Genomic DNA, 23,571 nt, shown 5'->3' on the forward strand with positions numbered 1-23,571 from the left:
TGCCTTTAGTTAACTATAGTAGATGGTAAAACACAGTAAAAGGTCTCATTTTGATGGCGATGCTAAAGGACAAGAACAATGTCAAGTATCAAAGGCTGTGCACAGCTTTCTTTTCCTCATATTTGATTTTTTTCTGCCCTCTTGCCCCACGGTATTGTGTCTCGAGTGCCGGGATCTTCTCAACTGCGTCTACATCCTTAAAATTGCTGTCTGTTAATGTGACGTATGCCAGGATTGGCTCCTATAACATCCATCTCCATTCATTGTCCTTTATCATCTATTAGTATTTAACTGCTATTGAATGGCTTCTCTCTCCTCCAGGTGGTGGTGAAAACTCGCACGGAGTACCAGACAGAGAAGAAGAGGCTGAAGGTTCCCAAGGTGGAGGAGTTCACCATCAGCTTTACTGACGGGGTGTCTGAGAGACTTAAGGTAAGAATGAAAACCAGTGATTTACTGATCTGTTAGCTGGATCGGGATCTGCTCCGATGCACGGGAGATCTGGGATCAGCCATGATGTTCATACCGTTTCTTTGCATTTATTCAACACTGATATCAGTGCTGTCTGTCACCTGATAATTGTGTCATCCGAGTTTAGTATCAGTGGACAAAAAGTTGGATCTGTGCTTTCCTAAAGAAAACATACTGTACTTGATCTGTGCTTGTGATTCAAAAGTATAATGGATTTTATACTATAATTAGAAGTAGGATGTTTATTCATCTGACATTTCCCCCTCGGCTTACCAAAATGAAATCAGTGTGTGAACCAGGCTGAACTGCCTGTTTGGTTTAGAAACACACCTGCCACTGACTCAGACAGTCTGCTGTATAAAAATACTCAGGAGGTAGAGATGGAAGAAGAGGTGCTGAAGATCAAATGAAAGAACTGGTTATGATCATCTCATGCAGACATCATCATGCTCAGTCTGTTTCCCATGCAGGGACTGTCCATAACTCCATTATATGCTATTTGATACTTCTACCCCACTACACTACACAGGGAATATAATATTGTCTGTACACCGCTACATTTTTACTCCATGACATGTATTTGACAGATATAGTTACTTGTCACTTTACAGATTAAGATTTTATACACCATGATCGTACGCTTATAAAATACAACATATTAAGATTTAATCAGCAACTCCTCATAAAAAGATTAAAAAAACATATAGTCATGTTTGAAATGTCTGTGAGTTGTTAGCAGTTCCACCAAAGTGTGATTTCCCCAGTAAAATTTTCAGATGGCTTCATTTACATAAGTCTATCAGATCCCAAGAGGTACAATTATTCATAATTTCCCACAAAAACAAAGATTAGAGAAAAGTGCACAAAATGGGAACAGATTTGTGTAACAGAACTTGTTTTTTTTCCATCTTTGCTTTCCGATTAATCATCTCACAACCCCTTAGATTTATCAGGTCACCCTGAAGAGTGTCCTGACCCCTTGGTTTGACACCACTGGACAAAACCACCAGAGTGTATCCATCTTGCTAGCGCAGGTTGCACGGCATATAAACAGTGCAAGCAGCGGGATGCTGTTTTGGTACAAAAACACCCGATAATTGCCGCTCTTGAAGGATTTTCTGGGTCGTCTACTGCCAAGACACCAAACGTTACTGAGCAGTTTTTCACCGTATTTACTCTGTTGGTTTATGCTGATTTCTGACTGTCAAAGGCTAAAAAATCTGTGCAAGCTGGCAGAAAACATTGTTTGTGTGGTTTGTCCAGTCCTTGTTGGGTTCAGCTGGTTTGTCCCAAGCTTAAGCAGCTCCACCTCAAACAGTGACAATAACTAAATGCTGCTTACACGTGGTTGCATCAGTTTTAAAACTGTAATGCCATTTATAATAAGACATCTCACATCAAGGACATTTTAGCTCAGAGCTTTTCATACTTTGTGTATATTTACATTGTTGTACTGCTAATTTTACCAAAGGAAAGGATCTGAGTACTACTTCCACCACCACTCTTCTTTGGCAAAGAGCAGGACAGGTGACTTCAGAGGTGTGTGAATCACTGAGTTACCTTTCCAAAAACATCTACATCACCCAGGCGCTGTCTGTTCCACTCCTCTGTCGTTAGGGGAGACCAAAGAGAACTCATGTTGTCATGGCAGCAAAGAAAACCTCCCTCCATGGCAACCCTCACAGCGAGCGAGGGAGAGAGGGGAAAAAGTGTGCAAGCAGAGGTGTGCAAATGTCTAAGTGTAGGTGTGGTGGAGTCTGTGTGTGTGTGTGTGTGTGTAAACGAGAGGTGTAACACGGTCTGAAAGGTCCTTCAAAGCAAGAAGAACAGAATTAGATATCGACACCAAAGGAGGCTGTGAAATCTGTCTGGATGACACAGTGTGTTTACATGCACACGCACAAACACACACACTATGTTCACACACTGCTACAGTGAAGCTGTGTCGGAGCACGCAGCCAAGGTTAAGTAGAAAACTGCATCACTTGGGCCAGCACAGCACTCCAAAGCGATGCGATGGGCTCGGTGTCTCGGAAAAGGCAGCATCGGAGGAAAAGCCTGTCAGGATCCTTTATGTGGAGAAAATATGTGTTTTGTCCATGAAGTCGAATCCAGGTGAGCCCTGGAGTCCCTCATTGATTTCATACACAGGAGAGGAAGTCTTTCAGGAGCTATGTTTGAAATCATACAGGTAAATCAGAAGCAGGAGTGGGCGAATTGGATAACATCATCTGCCACAGTGTATGCATAGTATCATAATAGGGTACATTTTCTGGAAACATTATATACATATATTAGATAACTGGATGAGAATGTCATACCTGAACAATCATGTTCAGTCAAATATTCAAATCAATTAATCAATCAATCAATCAATCAATATTTAGATCAAACTCTTTCATTAAGAGGGCTCCAATGATTCAAAAATTCAAATGGACTAAGAACCTCCACATGGGCACCAGGTGACTAAGGCGAGGAAAAACTCCCCTTTAACAGGAAGAAACCTCAGACAGAACCAATCTTAGAGGCCCACATACACCTAATACTGCCAGAGATATTAAAGGGAAAGCCCTGTTAGCATAAATTCTAAAGAAAAATCTCTCATTTCTAGCATCTCAGGATATATATTGTCATATAACTTGTAGTTATCACCTTGAAAGGAATACCAAGAGGACAGAGGAGGGAGATGTTCAGAGGTTGGCCACTTATTACCAGAACACCCTCAGACCTCTGGGAGAACTGTCTGCTGCTGGGTTCTGGAGGTTTGTGGATGTGCGACACTTGAAGTGGAGGAAACAAATCAGGGCACAGTGTCGGAAATGTACACATTGCCTTGCAGCAGCAATGCTGAGCCAACTTGTTAGAAGTTGTTGCTCATCAGTGATGCCCAAAATGTTGCGGCAGACTTTCCTGTCATCACTGGCGCGCCACACCGCATCAGTTTGTGTTGGGCAGAAATGCATTTCAGTCTGTGTGATTTTGTGTGATGTCGGTTAGTTTTGGGTGCTCAACTGAACTGCTTGCTTTGCTTGACTGACAGAGCTGATTCTGCAGGAACACAGGCATGTCCACACAAACACACACACGTGCGCGTGCACACACACACACACCCAGCGTGCTATGCAGTACAGCGCAAACATTTCTGGATGAAAAGCTTGCACATCTCTTCTCTCTTCAAAGCTTTGCAGATTGTGTTGATGGATGAAGAGCTCAGAGTGTAAAATGCTCTCTAATCTGCCCTCCCTCACCGCCTTGCTCCTGCTTACTGCTCTCCATCTTTTTCTCCACTCTCCTTCTCCGCCGCTGCTTTCTATCCTCTCCTTGCATGTTTTTGCTTACTGCATTGCTTTTCCTTTTTTGATTCCAACTGCTTTATTTTGCAGCGCAGCTTGTTTTATACAAGACAGGCCTTTAGTTGCATCTTATAAATAGAAGTTTCAAAGATTTATTATGCAAAACCACTTCATGTGACATGCTGTAAAGAGTTCCCCCTGAAAATTGTTCATGTTTGTGTTCTGTCTAAAAACCCAAATATGGGCTAATATATTTTTTATCAGATTCAAATGTAGAAATAGGGTTACTCTCAAAAACTTGTTATTGGTTGAGATCTAAGAGGACGGATGAAGGATAGAGGAAACGTGTTGCATTCTGTTATTTGCAGTGTTTTTCATTTAAATTCTGCTCATGACCTTTACGGCAAAAGATCTACTCTCTATCTCTTCCATTTTGCCACCGTGCTCAACTCCAGACTAATAAAAAGAAAATGCAATGAAGAGCCTCTCTGAAAATGAAGACTTGGAAGAGGAGATAAGGATTAGTCTGGCGCAGTAGGGCAGGGATTGAGAGATGCAGGTGTAGAGATTGATGAAAGGGAGATTTAATTCGTGTTGTCCTGCTTGGGTTCTGGCTTGCCCGCTATCCAGAAAACATGGTGTACTTGGCCGGCTCCCGGCCTGCACACACACACTTCAAACCCACATGCACGTACACCCACTCCCAGACAAATGCCAACACAAACCTCATCACACACACACAGACACACACACAGATCGCTGTGACTGCCAAGCTGAACCCGCTCAGTGCCAGCAGAAGTTAGCAGGCCTGTGCAGGTAGCGACGGGAGAGGCAGCCATCGTCCAAAACAATTATCCCATTATTACCTCCACTTCGCCTTCTGATAAAAGCTTTGCTGCAATCTGCCGCCTCCACAGAAGGCCCTCACTGTTTGTCAGGTTGGAGGTAATTACTGCTGTGGTTCGAAACCTTGTGCAGCCTCCTGTTCCACGTATTGTTCTTCCTTGTTTTGTATGGATGACTAATAGAACGCTGATTGTAGGGAGTGTTCATAGCCGTTGTCTGCTCTCAGTTAAACACCCACACTGATACACACACACAGACGTTCAAGTGAGCAATGGGAGAACAATTGATTTACCTTCAGCGCTAGTATTATACTCTGAACCTTGTGTTCTGTTGAAGGCGGGAGAACATCAGAAGGAGGGGAAGAAGAGGGCGGATGTTTTTTTTTTTTTGCTGATGCTGGAGCAACAGCGTCTAAACTCCTCTGCTGCACTTGGAGTACTTGCAGGTGTTATGAAAACAGAGATAATGATGTGTTTGTATGGGAGCATCAACCCCCATTTTAGTCATCTATGTTTTTTAACAAATACACCTAAAACTGTTATATATATTATAGCTTGAATTTTATGCCCCACTGCATCCAAAAGTTGTTCTGTTTCCTGTTGCAAGAAGACACTGAGCACCATAATTTACTCTAATCAAAGGCTTGTGATAATGGCGGGTCAGAATATGGTTCCCATAATAGAAAGGGGCAGATGGAAGTAGGGGGAAACATGACTAAGCTGCTGATTATGCTCCAGAATCCCTGTCAGGAAGTAGACAGTGAAGCCTGTGAGTCTTTGTTTTTGACTCTGAATCTGTTGACACATTTCCCCCCAAAACTACCATGATCATGGAAATCCATCCAACAGTTGCTAAGATATTTCACACTTAAAGCCGCTTTTCACCATCTCACTCACATGCAAAATATAGACAAAACATTCTTAGGTCACATTCATGCTCACGTATAACAGTGGACATGTGCTGCAGTCAACAGAGTTCAGCCTGGAAATTTTTCATGATAAAAAAAAAAAAAAGACAGGAAAAGTGTACCCACGACAATCTCTGTTTCCTCATGGGAGACTATGTAAAAGCATATACACTACTAGATGCCTCTTGCAGATTCAGTTACACACTGTAGGCAGTATGCATCAGGTGACTATACTTACGGATAGACAACCTAAGGCACATATCTCTAAAGGTGATCAAATTATACTTTCAGTTTTCTTTTTTCTCATTTTGAACAAGTCTCAAATGTTGTAATTGTCTTGCAGTATCATTATCTGCACCTCAGCAGCTGTGGTTTTGCTCAAAGGCAAAAAAAAAGAAAGTAATTGGCAACAGAGGTTAGGGTTTTGCTACCACTACTTAATCGCTGTTCTACACACTTTACATTTGGCCAGACTTTTGTCCAATTTTCCATCCCTCCTCAAAAATCCAAATGTGTTCCAAACTTTAGAGTTTAGATTTTATGGTGCCCTGTAAACTTTATGTTGTCGTTGCCACCTCCGAAAATGACGTTACGCTAACGTTTGCCTCCTAACATCACCTTGGAAGTCTCGCAAGATTGGAGTCGCCATATTTAGCAGCAAAGACCCAGTCAACTGGTTTGTCACTTTAGAACCAGCAACCATCCGGTCAGTCCGATTATCGATGTAGTCGAATCTTTGAAGTTAAAATTGATTTCCGGGTCATACCGGTGAATCTTTACATCTGTACTAGTTATCGTTGTTTGGCTACTTTTAATCTCTTTCCCTCCCTCTCCATCACATCTCCCCTCCCTCCCTCTCTCTCTCCATCTCATCAACTGTACTGCTCGCACTTTTTTTTTTTTTTTTTTTGCTCTTTTGCCTCCCTCCTCTTTTTTCTCTCTCCCTTTCCATCGTGTTATGACAAGCCAAAAACCAGTGGCAGAATGCTCGCACTCTCTCATCAAAATCAGTTCTGTGAAATGTTCTACAACACAAGCAGCTCCTATTGGCAGATATTCACAGACGTCTTATTGTTCAAAACTGGCTTCTGATAAAATGAACTATCCAGATGTGATCCCTAGATCCCAGAGCCTTGGCACATACACATACATACACACACACACACACACACAGTTTGACTTGCTGACTATCATTGTTATGTTATGAAGCGATGCTGAGTTTAGGCCTCAGCATAGTATAATGGTTGTATTGGCTTCATGTGAGCAAGAGAATCAGTTATCAGCGTAAAACACAGAGGAAGAGGACGCTGTTTACAGGCTGTAAAAGTTTGTAAATCAAAATCAGCATATAGCAGGGTGGTGCTGCTCGTGTCTTTATGCTCCACTGAACCACAAACACAGTCCTCGTTAGGTCAGGACGCCGTCCCAAAGGCTTTAAAGTCGACTCAGAAGTTTGAGTCATTTGTCACTGCAAAAAGGTTGTCAGTGTCAGCTGCCATACAAGAGACACAGACAGCCTGGACAGACAGACAGCTCACAGTCGTCACCGCCTGAAAGAGAGGCAGACAGACAGATAGCAACAGAGACAGACCTCACCGCTGTGTGAGTAATATTTGGGATGATTAATAAGTCCAGATGGTTTCTGTTCTGCTCTACTTCTTGTTTCAGATCCCATATCAAGCAGCACCTCAAAGGACAGCAGACTTCAATCACTGCCTGTGTATCAATATCACCAGATGTGAATACATATACATAAATCATCTCTCTTACCCATTCAATACATGAGCAGCACTTGAGTAAAAGTCCAACTGCGTGTCGTATCTTATCTCAAAGGTCAAGACAAAGAAAATCCAATTTGTGATTACAGAAAAAGAATCCTGAATCCATCTTAGATTGACCATCCTGTGTTTTCATTCAAGGACACGGTGGCTGCTGCATCCGAACTCCATTGTTGGACTTAATAACTCAGTTGTCAGAGGTTGCCAAGACTAAAAAGGATTTCTGAGCCTGATCGATGGCCAACAAGTCCATGCAGTCTGACAGCAATAAATCTCTTGGCGCACATATACGTATGAAGACTGACTTGTTTAAATGTTCTGCATCAGTCAGTTTTCATGAATTTGTTTTCAAATCCACCATAGCTCAGATGTAGGAGTGGTGACAGTCCACGATGTTTTGCAAATATCTGTGTTTTTCTTTACCCCAACACCATCTAATTTACTAGTTCCTCGGTGAGGGGATCGAATCACAGTTTCTTCAAGTATTAATTGGTTGGTTGGAAACTGCCTGTGAGCATAATTATTATCCATGTCTTCTGTTTTGATAGTTCCCAGGATATCTCTAGAATGTCTGAGCATATTTCAATAAAATTTGGTGGAAAAGTGGGCCATTGCCAGAGGATAAAGTAATTAATGTCTGGTGCTGATCTAGCAACATTCAAAGCATTTCTTAATGTTGCAAGATAGGGCATTTTAAAAATGCTTAAATGTCTTATTAGAATAATGAATTTTTGAGATGAACGCAGACTGTTGCTAAGCTGAGTTGTGTGCTCTCTGAGTGCTTTCCTTTTTTTCTTTTAAAAAAAAAAAAACACCACTTAAAGTAAGTGGAGCTAATAAGGTTTTTAATGGTTTACAAAAGGACAAAAAGACAGAAACAAGATTACATTGAAAATAAATTAAAAAAACAGTCAAATACCCTACAACAACAGCATACTGTGTGTGTACATTTAAGTCACAAAGCCTTTTAGTGGTTGTAAGAATTATTAATCTTGTCCATGGGGACCAAAGGAGAACATAGTGGGACGTTTTTTTTTCATTGAGCCAGAAAGTTCACATAGGGTGGAGAACAGTGTGGATGGATGCTTTAACAAACTGTTGGACTTGGATACGTTTGCTTCCCTTTTCTTACAGACAGTCAATGTTGGTTTTTGCCTTAACACAAGATATCTTCTGCAGGACTCTTTTTTTCTAAATGCCATGCTACCGTGATATGTGGGATTACAGTGTAATCTTTTCATTGAAGCTGTGCAGTTATGATGAGTTTAAGGCAGAAAAGACTGAGCACAAACTGACCACGCTCTATTTATGGCCATTCAGTACCTGTTCATTCTGCCACAGCAGGAATGGAGACATATGCCCTAGAAAAAGCCGGGCTTTCATGTTTCCACGTTCAAAATGATAAGGTGAAGAAAGATAGTGAGCGGCCATTGTGCCCGCTGCCCTCAGCCAGAGTCCTTCACTTTGCTGCTGTTGTTCTGACAAGCTGAGCCATGGGAGCAATTAGGAGACAGACAGACTGCGGATGACTAGTCTGACCCTCCACTCCACGTTTCTCTGTTGTTTCCTCTCACTTGAACATCTGTCCTTGCAATCGATCCAACTATCTCTACCATATAGGTTACTCATGCTGTGTTCGCAGTTCAGACGTCAGATGTATCACTGTCTTTATTTATTACCAGTATCATTAATCATCCGTCTGTTCTGTTACCATTATTATTATTCATGTTCCTTTGCTTCCACATCTATAATTTAGCGCTCTGAAGGCGGAAAACGCTTGAATAAACCACATTGTCTGAACATAAGGTTCACTGTTAAGTGTGTTGACACACAGTACTTGAACTCCTCGCTTTCAACTGATTTTGAAATGGTAAAAATGGTGCAGTGACCTTACAACTACATTTGGAGCAGCAGGCAGCTTGCAGTCTCTTCCCATTGTCCTTTTTACTCCTAAAGCTTTTCTCTTCAAGACAAATCCTCACACTCTCCTCTCCCCGCTGAATCTATCCCCCCCAAAATCTGCCCATCCACTCACTCTAAACACAAAAATCCTTCCTTACTTGTCTCCTCAACTTTTATTTCTCCTGTGATTCTCAGGGCCTAGTGCCATATTTCCATTATCTGGATTTAATGTCGGCTGATCCAATACCTGAAGCAAACTTTAGTTTTGTACTCACTAAATCTCTCGTTAGGAACGTCACATAAATATGTGAATCTTAAACTAATAAAAGTTGTATAAATAAACCATTAAGAGAGCGCAACTGATAAAGTTTTTAAGTGCTTTAAGGAGCAATGAATAAATAAAACAACCATATATGTATGTGTGTGTGTTAAAAATGAAATCTGATAATTGAAATGAAATTACAAACATTTCAAATCATTAGTCAACATGACTTGCAAACTAACCCATTAAGAGTGATGAGGCAGCAACCCAGCGCGCACACACACACACACACACACACACACGGCTGCATGGTGAATATTCACAGGAACATAAAAAATACCCAGGAGACTGAGAGCTGGGGATACATTAGAGTAATGAACCTTGTCTTGTGATGTAAACAACTGTTTGGAGGTGTGTTAAATGTGTGTGTGTGTGTGTGTGTGTGTGTTTGTGTTGAGAGGCGGGCCCCATCATTAATAATAGCTTCTCTGAACTGATTAGCAAATGTTATCCAGATGTTTAGTGACTCCTCAGAGACTTATCACTGATTGATAGTGAGTGTCTGTTTTAGTGTGTGTGTGTGTGTGTGCGCGTGCTCATGTTTTCGAGGACGTGTTCGTATATCGATTAGTTTTGTTTATTTCCCCAGTGTGCATGTTTTACAGGTGTTAGGGAACAGTACGCTTCAGATCATATTTCAGTAACAATTGAGTATCATCTTGTCGCTGCAGCACTTGTCGTACGGATCTTTGTTCACTGTGCTATTGTTTGAGCATTTCCTGACCCTTTCTGTCACTGTCTGTCTCTCCTATCTGTCATTTAAAATCCACTTACTGTTTGACTTAGAGTCTACACCCCAAGAGCACATCCTCCTCAGAGCGTCTCAAACCAAAATGACAGCGTGCTCCGACAAAACCTTTGAAGTTTTGTCTCCATAGAGACGTCGCTTAATTGGGATACATTAGCATAATTAGCATCTATCTCCTGCTGAACATGCACTGTCTCACTCGGTGCTGAACTAGTGGAGTCTGTGTGCGTGTGAGAGAAAGACTTTTGATGTTCTTTAATGACACGTCTCACTGTTTAACACCAGAGGAAGTGAAAATTCACTTTACTGTATATACACACACACAGACACAGACAACCCCTTTAGTGTTCTAATACAGTCAGAACCTCTCATTGTAGCCTCATGCTTTTCTAAAAAGTATTATTCCTGAGGAACACAATACATGATATGACGTCTGATTATGATCCTACCTTTCCCATTAAAACTGTTTTTTTTAGATTGTAAAAAGCCTGCGCCTGTCTCTGAAAAATAGGCCAAGTCACCCCGGACAGTCAGCATGTTATCTTTTAGCGTGCAGGATTTAAATCTCTCGTCTCCCAGCTAAGCATCAGAGCAGTCGGATCCTTCGCGATTACATCAGAAACGTTTGATTTTGATGAGTCGAATTGACTCATATGGACGGGATCCCGTGGTTTAAGATGGTTAAAAACCTAAACTTTTGAACTGAGATGACTAATCTGCACAAATCAGTTGTACTTTTCATGTGCAGTTAGGATTTTAAAAGTCCCCTAGTTTGTTTCTGGCTGGTGTGTGTCGCTCTCAGCCTGAACAGACAATCTGTCGTACGCAGAGGCCTCACTTTGTTCCTGCGATGGCCAACCTGGTCTGGTAAAAAAAAGAAAATTCAGCAACTCTTGCTGCGCTTTTATGGAGACGGCTGCAAAGGACGTTCAAGTTCAAAGTGTTTGTAACTCCTCTGGATATGCACAGTCACAGAAAGGGACAATGTATTTGTTCATACCAGACAGAATTCAGTTTTCAATTACAGCAACAGTTTTTACCTTTCTGCATTTTTTGCATATATGTGGGAACATGATCAAATCCTCATATTCTGTGATCCAACACTGTTTTCACACAAACACACTCTGATGTAGCTTCTCTGTGGAGAAGTTACTTTTACTTTTCACTTGTTTTCTTTATTGTATTCAAATGAAATGTAAGATCTATAATAAAATCCCCTCACATACAAAGAAAAACAGCATGGGCACTGCTCAGGTATCCACTGAGCCCATGTTGCTGTTGGAAAATATTGAACAAAGAGGCTTGTTGACCTCACTACACGAAACCTCAAAAACCCTCCTGCAAAGCTCTGAGGGAGACCAGCTCCTGTGTGCAGACTTCAGCTGACCTGAGATCAGAGGAAAATCTTGTGTTTTGTCAGGTTGGCATTTTAACAGTTTGTGTTTCAATCCGATATGCGATGCATCCAGACGTGGAGTGTTTGTACTTTGTTGCCACACTACTGTAGCTGTTCTTGTCTCAACCGGATAACCAGTCCTCGAGAGCCCAAATCCCCATACATCGTCTCCTTGACATCCCTCTGCCCCGTCTCAGATACTACGCTCTGAGCTAGCTGGCTCCCCAAAGGTCCCTGCTTTGAGAATTGTCTCTGTTCCACTAAAAACAAAGAGAACTTTGCGGTGAGATGCTTTGGGAGGAAAGACACAAGCACAGGGTAAGCAGTCACCGTTGCAAAAAGTATCCTGGAGCAAAGACTGAATGAAAAAGTCTCACAAACAGCAGGAATGAAAAAAAGTGTTTTTCTCTTCAACTGTGACATCATACTAAGATCTGAACATAAGATTAAAACCACAGTGATGGAGACACTTACTGAAGCAGTATTATTTTCAGGTACTACAACATTTTACTTACTTTACATTTATGTTACTTTATGCTTCAACTCTAACTGTATTCTAGAGGGAAATATTGTACTTTTTACTTCACTAAATGTATGTAGCAGCTACAATTACTAGTTACTTTCATATTGAGGTTTTACACACACAATATACAGAAAATATATGCTTATAAAATGCAAAGCATAGGCAAGATTAAACCAGTGGTTTCCAACCCTCTCAGCTTGTGCCCCTTTACAAAAAGCCAAAGTTCTCAATTAAATCATCTCACAAGACACAAATATCAGATAAACGTCCAAAATATGAATGCAAAGTTGCCCAGTAGAACTTTTTTCTTTCCTATCTCATTAATCATGATCCCTCAGATGTATCCTTTGACCCTGATCCGTGTGTGTCCCTGATCCACAACCTGCACATTTGTTCCATGTACAGCACCAGAGTCGATTACGCGTCCTGTGTTTTCCTCAAGGACAAACAGGGATCAAACCTTTCAGTTATCAGGTTGTGGTTTCCAACCACTCGCCCTAACAGGCAGGCTCTCGCCCACTTCATTTATTTCATCATTACCAAGCTGCCGTAGGAGGATAAGAGAATATTTCATTTACATTTTTATGTAGCCAGCTGATCCCTGACTTAAACGCTTACAGATGTGATGAATAGATGAGGTCTCGATTAGACACGTAAGCAGGCCACATTTCCATCGACCCTGTTGAATCTTGAGGCTAGATTGGTTGTTTTGGTTCCAGAGAAAATGAATGGGGAATATTTTTTACTTTTATTTTTTAAATTTTGAGTTAAATGACATCATAGTTAAGATCATGGCAGCGACAAATCTTTTCATTATCTGCTGTTTACAATTTGAAAATCTTATGAATTTGGCATTTTTACCTGATAAACAGGCCATTTTCACAGTTTAGCATATCACAGTAGGAAAATCACTGGTGTAATTAATGATGGCTGAATTCCATTTAGCTGCTTCAGTTTCAGGGTGCTGGTGTTATGCCTGTTGGCTCACTGGGATTTACTGGGACACTTATGATGATAAGACAAATTTCTGCTCCGACTGGTGCCAAATGTGCCAAATTACTTGTGTGTCTAAACATACTTATATGCCAAAAAAGCTGATTCTGATCTTAATCTGCTGCACTGAAAATCAATGATTAAAAGATCATTCCTGGCATCCTATTTTGTTGTCCTACATTGTTTTTATTCTATTGGAATAACACTGTATTCACCAAATTAATTGCTGAAATGTGGGAACATTACTGAAAAGAAGTAATTTAGAGAAAACACTCAGTTGTTAAGGTGATAAGCCCAGCAGCAGTTTGGAATATCAGATTACATAAATCACATCATTTATGGGAGCACTTGAGATTAAAGTAATAATTTGAACCTGGAATTTAGTCTGTGAGCTTTGATGGATCTTTACAGTCAGGTCGTAAATTCACCATTTCCCCCTCTTAATGAGTTTGACTAAACTTCTGACTCCATGTTTTTATAATGATCCGAATTGATGGCTGAACATTTCAAAATAAGAGCCGAGTTGTAATTATCCTTTAAGGGGGCATTCTTGTCCTGTCCTTTACTGCTGGATGTGGAATCTAGTGGACATATACTGGCTTTTGCTGCGATCTGACTACTGACCTTTAAGCTTTTTTTTTTCCTATTACTTTTTTTAAGGGAGGCTTTCACTCCACACTAGCTCAGCCTGTCACCCAGTACATTCATTTCATTAATCAACAAACTCCCCCGAAGGGCTTCAGAGCTTATTACCAAGCCAAGATAAAATGTACAGCGTTTAATGTTAGAACTTTTCACATGTGATATAATAGCTCTTTTTTTTATCATGTCGCTTAACATGTCTGCACACTGTAGAGTACCTGATGGAGCAGAAAAGAATCCATGAACACCTGAAGGATGCTATTGAGAAGGCGTCAGAGGGCTAATAGTAAGATTAATGAAAAATAGTTGTTTATGCTTCCTCCAGTGGTGTATTGATTGATGCATCAACTGATATCCTATAGTGTTTACTGCCTGCCTGCCTCTCTGTCTGTCTGTCTGTCTGTGTCTGCCACCTGCTATCAAGAGAAGGAACGTGATTCTCCATCTGGCCCTTGATCTCCATCATTCGCTCTCTGTCTTCCTTTCGTTCGCTACTTTATTGTCTCTGTCATCTCCTCCTTTATTTCTCACTTTGCTCCCCTCTGTCACTCTGTTATCCGTTTTTATCAGCGTCATTTTTCTCTCACATCCCTCTCCTGTCACACACCCACCCTCCCTCTCCCTCTTTTTGCTCAGGCGCACGCTTAAATATTCTCCTCTTTTCCTCGAGTGAATGTGAGGAGGTGTCTGCTCCCCCATATGGCTTGTCAAGTTCCAGCAGTGAGAGCGTGGGTGGTGTGCTGCATTCTAACATTGCATGGCGTTAAAAAAAAAAGAGAGAGAAATCATATGTCGAATGGTGGTGAAATAGGCTGTGAAAAAGTGTATCCATTTAGGAATCCGCCTTTGATTTTATGATCCACCGTACAGCCATAAATAATTAAGGGAAAGTGTTTTTTGTGGAAAATATCAAACGTTTAAATCAATTATTTTCGACAGTCTAGAAGGAGTCAGTGAGAAAATAAGCAGGCGGTGTGTGATGTGAAAGATGTGCGTAAACATAAACAGTACATGCTTAATCTGCAGTTAGAGAAGAGAAAGCTGGAGAGCAGAGTTACAATCCAACTCGATCTTTTATAATCTGGTTTGATTGTTTGTCTTTCTTCACAGTACACAACTGTCTGCAGCTGCAACAGACGTCTGCTGTTTCATTGAGAGCAACTAAGGACAGGACAGTCTGCAACAGTTTTGAAAAGCTATTAATGTTATAATGTGGAGTGTCAGCGTCTCTGTTAAAATTAGCTTTGATTTCAGTGACTGAAAATGGATCAATTGACTTAAATCCATTAAATCCATTCAGAACTGTGAAGGACTGGGATATTTGATCAATTTGAGGTTTTTGAATGTTGATCAGCCAATTTAGGTAACACCAGCTTGGGCTTCAGGAAATCTTGACAGGCATTTTTCACTATTTCTGACATTATAATCAAGAAAATAATCCTTTTTATTCATTTTAAGTTGCCTTTACGGTGCCAGTCCTCGGATGGGATCTCTTATGTGGACAATACTATTTGCGTCTTTGGTTTTGTTCAAACCTTGCGACTTAGTTGAATCATTTCTTTAATGCTACCAGTCTGTAACTTCTTGTTGTTATTGCCCTTGATCCTGACTCTCTTGAAAATGTAAATGAATGGGAAAAAAAAGACCTACCTTCAAATGCAAAGCTTCAGTCAGCCTGTGTGATCAATTTACAGTAAAATGTACCACAGGAATAAAAGAGGCAGTATGTATGTATTTATTTTGCTCTTAAGATTTTATTTGTCAGTTCTAGTTTCATGTGAGCAAACAGTGTGAATGCACAGGAGGATCATGGTGCTCATAAAATGTACTTTTTCCTTGCTCATTGCAGCCTTAAGTACTATCACAGCGTTTTTTTTTTTTTTTTATCCATGTGAATGGAAGCACGGGGTTCCTACCGGCCCTGGGTGGATTCAGTGAAATGATTAAAGCCTGTGCAGTCAGTCCAATCTATACTGATGGAGCCAATCTTTGTCAAGGACACGTTGCTCTTAGTCCAAATTGTAGCAGCATGCTGTGCTTCTACCTGCATCCAAGAAAAACAAGCGCCTGCCTGTTATCTGTGTGGCACAGCAAACAGGATGAAGGTTGTGTTGGTGGTGATAGTGGTGTAGGATGGCACATACTGGAGCGCTAATTACAAAACAGGCACATCGACTGTATTCCCCAGAAAACAGGATGATGCTGATGTAGGCGGGAGAGGCTGCCATGCTGGGGGATATCATAGCCTTTTATCCACCAAAAAAAAGCATTATTCTCTTCTATTGTAATCTATTGTGTTATCTATTCTGATATGTTTATTTGCTTATGCTTAAAGTGGCCTTGGCACAGATTCAGCTGATATTGGATAAATAATAATAAAGTAAAGGAGCATTATGTTGTCATAGAGGAGTGTTGCGTCAGGTCAGTACATACTGGCAGAAAAAGTATGAATCTGTTTTAAGCGTGGAGGGAGTCTTCATTCGTGAGCTGTAGCATTACCCTGACGACCTCCCAAGGTTTGCTGCGGAGTTCAGCCAGATTATGAATAATGGAGAAAGGTCAGGATAGATTTTTAATGGATTTATCCACCACATGGTCACGGCTGCATCAACAGGGGTTTTAAAGTGATCATTTCTGTTACAAAGGGCGGGGTATGTTCTGGCCTGAACTGTTGCTACGACGGCTGCTGCCGCCGCGTTGAACGTCACAGAGCGTTAGCGTAGACCATACTCTCCATGCCAGGGTTAAAACCAGTAATCTCTTTCATCTATGTTTATTCCTTTATCATGACCTAATTTAATCATCATTAAAGAGCAGTCAGAGTGTGTATTTTGTAGCGTGGAGCTTCATTCAAAATTCAGGGTTTTGAAAACTTCATATTTGTTTTCAGTTAATGATCACAAGGTGGTTTTCAAGGTGTGATTCACCTGTTTTATAATACACATTTCATTCTGTTATTACATGTCCTCATGTTGCTCATATGTATGGTAATTAATGGACTGTAGCGTTGTCAAGGTAATGCAAGTTTGTGACTTTCAGCTCCCATCAACAGTGTAGCTATGTAAGCTAACCAGACTTCTCTGCAGAGGGATATGCTCTATTTATATTACTGCAGAGCCCTAAGTGCATTTTCAGTTAATGATATTAGGTATGCCACGAGATACTGTAAAACAAGAACAGAGTGAGCTGGCTGCACAGAAGAATAATGCAAATGCCTGCAGTTTAAATTTCCTCCATTTTTGTTGCGCAAAAGAGCAAATCTCTGCAGTCATTAGCATCTCAAGTCTTTGTTTCATGTTTCAAAGTATTTAAGCAATGCTTGGTCTCCACATGCCAAACAAGAATGAAACGCTCTTTGCTCGCTCCATGATATGAGGAGCTTTATAGTAATCCTTCTTCTTAATAAGCCGTTTCATGTGCATCACTATTCAAAAAGGGGGTCAGTGTGGGTCTTAATCGGTCATTCTGCATCTGTTTCCGCTCCACAAGGCGGGTCGCCATGACTTTAAACGCGTCCTTTTAATATATCACATTGTGTGATGTGGGAGATGTAATTTACAAAGAGTGTCAGCAGCGACCAAGGCTGAGAGTCGTGTCCCCCGGTTGACACCAAGTAAACAGTCACTTAGCTTGCGTGTCCCTGTCCACCCCCACAATGCTGATGGAGACTAATGATCACACCCATGTGTAATTGCTCTGACATCTCGCTGTGACAGATCATATAGAGCGCAGTAAATCGGGAATGACTGTTGCGCCGGTCTCGAAATGGAAGCAGGAAATTAGAAATATTCACCCATTACGGAAGATTCTATTTTGTTCAACTCACTCGCCAGGATAAATCTGACTTTTTAGTGTCAACTTTTCATTTTTGATCGCATGGGGAGAAACAGACATATGAACGCTGAGATACCGACACATGCATGCACCGCGTACATACCAACAGTGGCATTTGTGACTTGGCAGACCATACCATTTTTAAACACAGCCATCCTTTGCACTTGATTTGCATAATTCTAATTAACTGCTCGCTGAGAAGCACCCAATCGGGGTGTCAAGTAGAAAGTAGGAGGAAACAAATCCTTTTATATGTTAATCTGCTTTACTACAACATTGTCTAGCCTGCCAGGGAAATGAATATTTCACACCTCAAACTACACAGAGACATTCTTACTTGCATCAGTGCGCATAAATAAATGTGTTATTTCCATCATTTTAGATTAGCTCTGCTTTTGGCTGCTATTAAGCATTTTTCACACCACAGATACATTTTGATTTGGTTCAAGAAAATACCGATAACATTACATAGCTCCTTTTGGGAAAACTGACCAGAACATATGAGTTTGTTCCAGTTTTATTAATAATGTATTTTGTTTTAACCAGCAATTGAAAGGTTTAATTTGCACACTTGGACACCCCAGAGCTGCTTGAGGTTTCACAAAATGCCACCTCTGTTATTAAGAATGAGAGAAGGAAGAGATTTCTTTTTCTTTTTTTATGTTTCTCGTAGTAAACAGCCAGAAACATTCAGAAAGTAGATGAAGGGCTAATTGATTTCCCTTGCCGACCTGAGTGCACCGACAATCTCCAGGTTTGGTGCCTGGAAGGATGCTGATTGATTCATGAGGCTCATTCAAATACAAGATACCTGACAATTGAAAGCCATTAAATTTTCACTCACACAATCATCAACACTAAAGTCAGCTTGGGTTGTCATTGATAGCTAGGCTGAATGAATCTATCTATCCATCCATCTATCCATCCATCCATCATCCATCCATCTATCCATCCATAATATGATGATATGAATCCACTGTAAGCTGATTCACAAATGAATAACGACACAGTCCTATGTATATTAAGCTCACATCACATGACAAAACCTCACCATCTGTTTATCTTTGAGTATCACAGGCAGAGTCTGTGTAAGCCGAGACAAGTCAGCAGTAACTTAAGTGATGTGATTTTTCACTCAGGCAGGACAATTGTAATCTTCAAGAGGAGGGAAATTGTGGTTTTTATTCATATTTCTCCATTTTTGAATTCAAGAAACCTAATTAAAATTTCAGATTTACATTAAAACATTTCACAGAAGGCATTTCATGTGTCACAGCAGGAAAAGCACAGGTGTAAACAATGGAATTAAAATTGGCTGAATTCCATTTCGCTGCTTCTGTTCTGTCTACTGGCTCACTGTCACATGACTGTCATGGCTTACCGGGACACTTGGGCAGAATGGAGCCATTGTTAATGTTATTAGTAACACCTCTGTCAAGCCTGCTGTGAAACTGGTCTGTTGTGGCTGAAGGCAAAGGTCTCGGTACAGCATGTACAGAGCATATAGAGAGACCCCCTGTAGTGTGCCTTTAGCAACGCAAAATACAGAACAAAGACAGAGCACAGCAGAGCAGAATGGTTAAAGAGCAGAGACATCTCCCTTATGAGCTACTGATGTACATCACTAACTCAATGTTTTATATTTATCCATACATAGAGTCACAACCTGAGCCATTCATCACATAACTCAACAGGAACACCTTGCCTTGAGGAGTCATTGACCTCAGTCGGCAGCATCTTACTGTACCATTTATTACCACTACACACACACAGACTAGTGCCCACACTCCATCTTTCTCGCTGTCTAACCCTAACCTCATCTCACATATATAAACCACATATTCACAATCCACGTTTATTGCCCTGGCAAACTGACACACACACACACACACACACACAGTGACCACTGTTTGTCCTTCCTACAGGTGACTATTCTGATCATCCTGGCCCTGGCCTTCCTTGCCTGCATCGTGTTCCTGGTGGTTTATAAAGCCTTCACCTACGACCACGCCTGCCCAGATGGATTCATTTATAAGGTAGGACCCATAAGTGGTCTGTATTTCATTTTACACTGTCAGATGGTTAGCGGGACAGGAATGTGAAATGGGTAGGTTAGCCTCTACACCATCAGTTAAGTACGGCTGCAAGTAATGGTTATTTTCATTATATATTTTTTATTGTATGTTTCATTTGGTTGGGCTATAAAATACTCGAAATAACGTAAAAATATCTGGCAATATTACATTGCCAGATGGCTTCATCCAACCAAAGACCTAAAGATGTTAACTTAACAATGATATAAAATGGCGAAAGGCAGCAACAGACAAGTTAAACAAGTGGCGGTTTAAATAATTAGAATTTGTTGTCATGTTGTGAGGCATCCACCCGGTAAAATCTACAAGAAGTTTCTGGACACAGCCAAGAAATAGTTTGGCACATCACACACGGTTTAAAGATTTTGTACGAATAAACCGACTAGTTTTATGTTAAGTGTTAATTAATGAGCTTAAAGTGGTAGTAGGCAGAATTTGCTTTGGACAGAGCCAGGCTGGCTGTTTCCTCTTTGTTTTCAGTCTTAAGCTAAGCTAATCAGTTGCTAGCTGTAGCTTCAGATCTAACTCCTTTCAGCACTGGAGTTACACTGTTTGTTCTCCTGGCCTAAGTGTCCTTATGCAAGGCACTAAACTCTCTCTGTCCTTCACCATCTCCCTCTCTATTTTCCCACTTATCTAAATAAAGAATTAAAAGGTGAGCACACTGCCCAAGTCTCCTATGGGAGAAGAAAAAAATAAAATACACTCGCCCTACATTTACTAATTTCTGAGGTCATGTTAAAGGAAGAGGCTAACAAAGCTTATCAGAGCGGCAATCACCAATCAATGACATCAGTGATTTTGTTATGACCAGTGTAATCAAGTGTAATTTTACGCTTTTGTTCATTGACATAAAGGCCAAAGAAAGAAGCTCCATTGAGGCTGCTCTCATATGCCATTAACCGTGTCGCCTATTAGATGAAAATTAGACTTACTGCCCATTTTACAATAATTACCACATTATGATGATGAACTCCCAATACATATGGCCGAGATCGTAAAAGAAAATGGCTCTTACAGACATCCTCATTTGACAATCTGCTGCACAGATATGTACAGTACTAATGTTGATACTTTAAAGTTTTGCAGTATGTGCATGCAGACTCCTCTCCTCTCCTCTCCTCCTATAGATTTCTCCTGCACTGCACCTATAACGTAACTTTCACAGTAGTTTGTGAGAGGTCACCTTGGAAGTCTGTGTCTCTGGACAAATCTGGTCTTTTAGGTGGAATAAATCTAGTTTGAGGCCCACAGCCTCTGCAGGGGTTCTGACTGCAGTCTGCAGAGGTATTATTAGCAGTGTCAAATGCACGTTCACCAGGTGCAAAAGTGTCTACAAGGCACGGCAGGGCAAATCTATTTGTATAGCACCTTTCAGACACAAGCCAATTCAAAGTGCTTTACGGGGACCTAAACACAATACAAACAAGACAGAAACATTAATTAAACAGAAAAAATGTGCACACCCACATGCATAGCGGATAGACTACACAACTGCACACAAGGTTGTAAATGTATACACACAGTCAAGCACCTTCTAATGCGACTTAAAATACACTAATATATACATAATATAATATATACATACTCAATGTAAATGACTTAAAACAGGAATGTAAAAAAAAAATGCAGATTACAAATTTGTTATTCAAGCTACTCCATTGGTCATAAGTCACTATTTTTGCACCAAAACTTTCTCTGCTGCTGAATAATGTTTTTCAGGATCCCTTTTACTGGGAGCTATGCAGTATATTTTTAGCTAAAGAGGCTCTTTTTTTAACACAAGCAACAAAGCAAGTCGCCCCCTCAGTCCATCAAACTGATATGAATGTTAGCTCCTTAGACGTGCCACTTTTGAATATCGCAATTATATTGAATATTAATTCTTAGTCATTTCAACTATACCACTAATGTAATATTCTGATAAATGTGAGCTCAAGTGGTCAGTATTCCATAGTAGATTAGGCAGTATTATGTAGAGATTGACTTTTCTCTGACTGACTGGTTTGAACCCTGAAAGGACTTCAACACAAAGCAGCTGCATTAAATACTGGTCAGAAAAATTCCATTTAGATATTTTTCTCAAATCGTCTTCAATTTTTCCTACATGATTGCTGAGATGCTACATGTAGCAATGAACTGATAAATGCTCTGAACCCGTTCTCTCTTTCTCTCCTGCAGCACAAGCGGTGTATCCCAGCCTCTCTGGAGGCCTACTACGCTGCCCAGGACGCCAACTCGAGGGGCCGTTTCTACACAGTGATCAGCCACTACAGCATGGCCAAGCAGACCACCTCGCACTCCGTCTCCCCCTGGATGCCTGGAGGGGCGGGGGGGCAGCAGCACGACACTAAACCCCCCAGCGGCGAGGGCCACTGAGTTAGCTGAACGGTTAAAGGGTGCTGTGAAGACATTAAGACACATGCAGACATGAAGAAATACAGACACAGGCAGATATAGACGCAGACACACACATGAACATATAGGTGAATATTTAGAAAAATAGACAAAAGAGATGCATATGAACACAACAGCTACATATGTAATGCCAGTATAGAGTGAAAACATGCATGCAGACATAAAACCACACAAACACATGCTAGGTCATATTCTGATTTACCCTGACTGCCCATTTATGTGCTCACTCTCTAACCGAGGGGCATTTCCCATTGAACCTTTGCTCTCTTGGGATCATCATCGTCTGCTGATACACACTCACACACACAAACACACACACAGTCTGCTCTCTTGTTACCATGTTTACTCCCTTCCTCTTATTTATTATTTACTGACAGTCATGATATATTTATTTTTTACTGTAATTTACGGATGATTTGTATGTGTGATTATCAGGCAACACTTTGTACAAAGGCACGAGTCTGTGCTGACTTTCAAGCTTCCTTTTCGTGAGATTCTGCAAAGTTTGGAGTCTTTTCTTTTTCAGGTGCGTTTACTGTAGTTACTGTACATTCATTCACAGCTCCTTTTCTTTCTTGCCTTTCTCGTCCAGACTGCGTAAGCTCAGGCACGTCCGTCAAGCACCACAGACACACACACACACACACACACACACACACACACACACACACACACACACATTACTTCATATTCCAATCCAAAACAATGTCATTATGGTCTTGTATTGCTGTAACACATTTTAAACACACAATTTCAGATGTACTGTCTGAGGAAGGTTTGACTCCAATGTCCACATCCATAACACATCCTGAGTTGACTGAAAGGTTTTTCCATCATGGCTGTTTGATAGCTCTTATACAGTGACATTTCAGTGTGCTGTGCTATACATTTTAAATCCTGAAACCCCCCCAGTGACCCAAGCTGTACATACAACTATGCGTTCAGGCTAGTTTTTTGTGTGTATGCATTGTAGTAGCTTCTATTAGAAGTTTTTTTTTTTTTTTTCTTTTTTACAGAACTACAATTTCCTTCATGCAAGTTACTTACATATTGCTTAAGCGGCCAGTCTTGTAGCTCCATTAAACACAATGTTACAGGTGGGAAAGGAAATGCCGTGCATATCACTGTCTCTTGCCAAAACTTATTAAGTTATATTTTCCGCTGTGTTTTTGTCATGTTTATCGATGGGCTTCAACCCGCAGCCAAGTTTTGTTCCTCTACTCTTATTTTTCATTTTGTAATGTTGGATCTGTTGTCAAGAGCGCTTTTATGAGATATTGTGATGTTGTTAGTTGATATGTAGCGATACTTGATGTAATTTATCAGTGTGCATCCTCGTCCCTCTTCTCTTGGTTTGAATTCAAAATAAAACAAGCTGTGACCTGTTCTGCGTGCGTCTGTCAGT

The 23,571-nt window shown here is 40.7% G+C and overlaps 1 protein-coding gene across 1 annotated transcript in view; it reads left to right on the top strand.

Moving 5' to 3' along the window:
* nsg2 (neuronal vesicle trafficking associated 2) overlaps positions 1–22,819 on the top strand; it is a 34,854-nt gene extending 12,035 nt beyond the window's left edge. Inside the window, exons 3-5 of the mRNA XM_070843923.1 lie at positions 322–432; positions 19,581–19,691; positions 21,930–22,819. Of these exons, the coding sequence (XP_070700024.1) occupies positions 322–432; positions 19,581–19,691; positions 21,930–22,127 (420 nt within the window). The 3' untranslated portion in view covers positions 22,128–22,819. The remainder of the gene's footprint in view (positions 1–321; positions 433–19,580; positions 19,692–21,929) is intronic.
* Positions 22,820–23,571: the final 752 nt, after the last annotated feature.

Source organism: Pempheris klunzingeri, chromosome 14 (assembly GCF_042242105.1).
Source record: "Pempheris klunzingeri isolate RE-2024b chromosome 14, fPemKlu1.hap1, whole genome shotgun sequence".
Taxonomy (NCBI): domain Eukaryota; kingdom Metazoa; phylum Chordata; class Actinopteri; order Acropomatiformes; family Pempheridae; genus Pempheris; species Pempheris klunzingeri.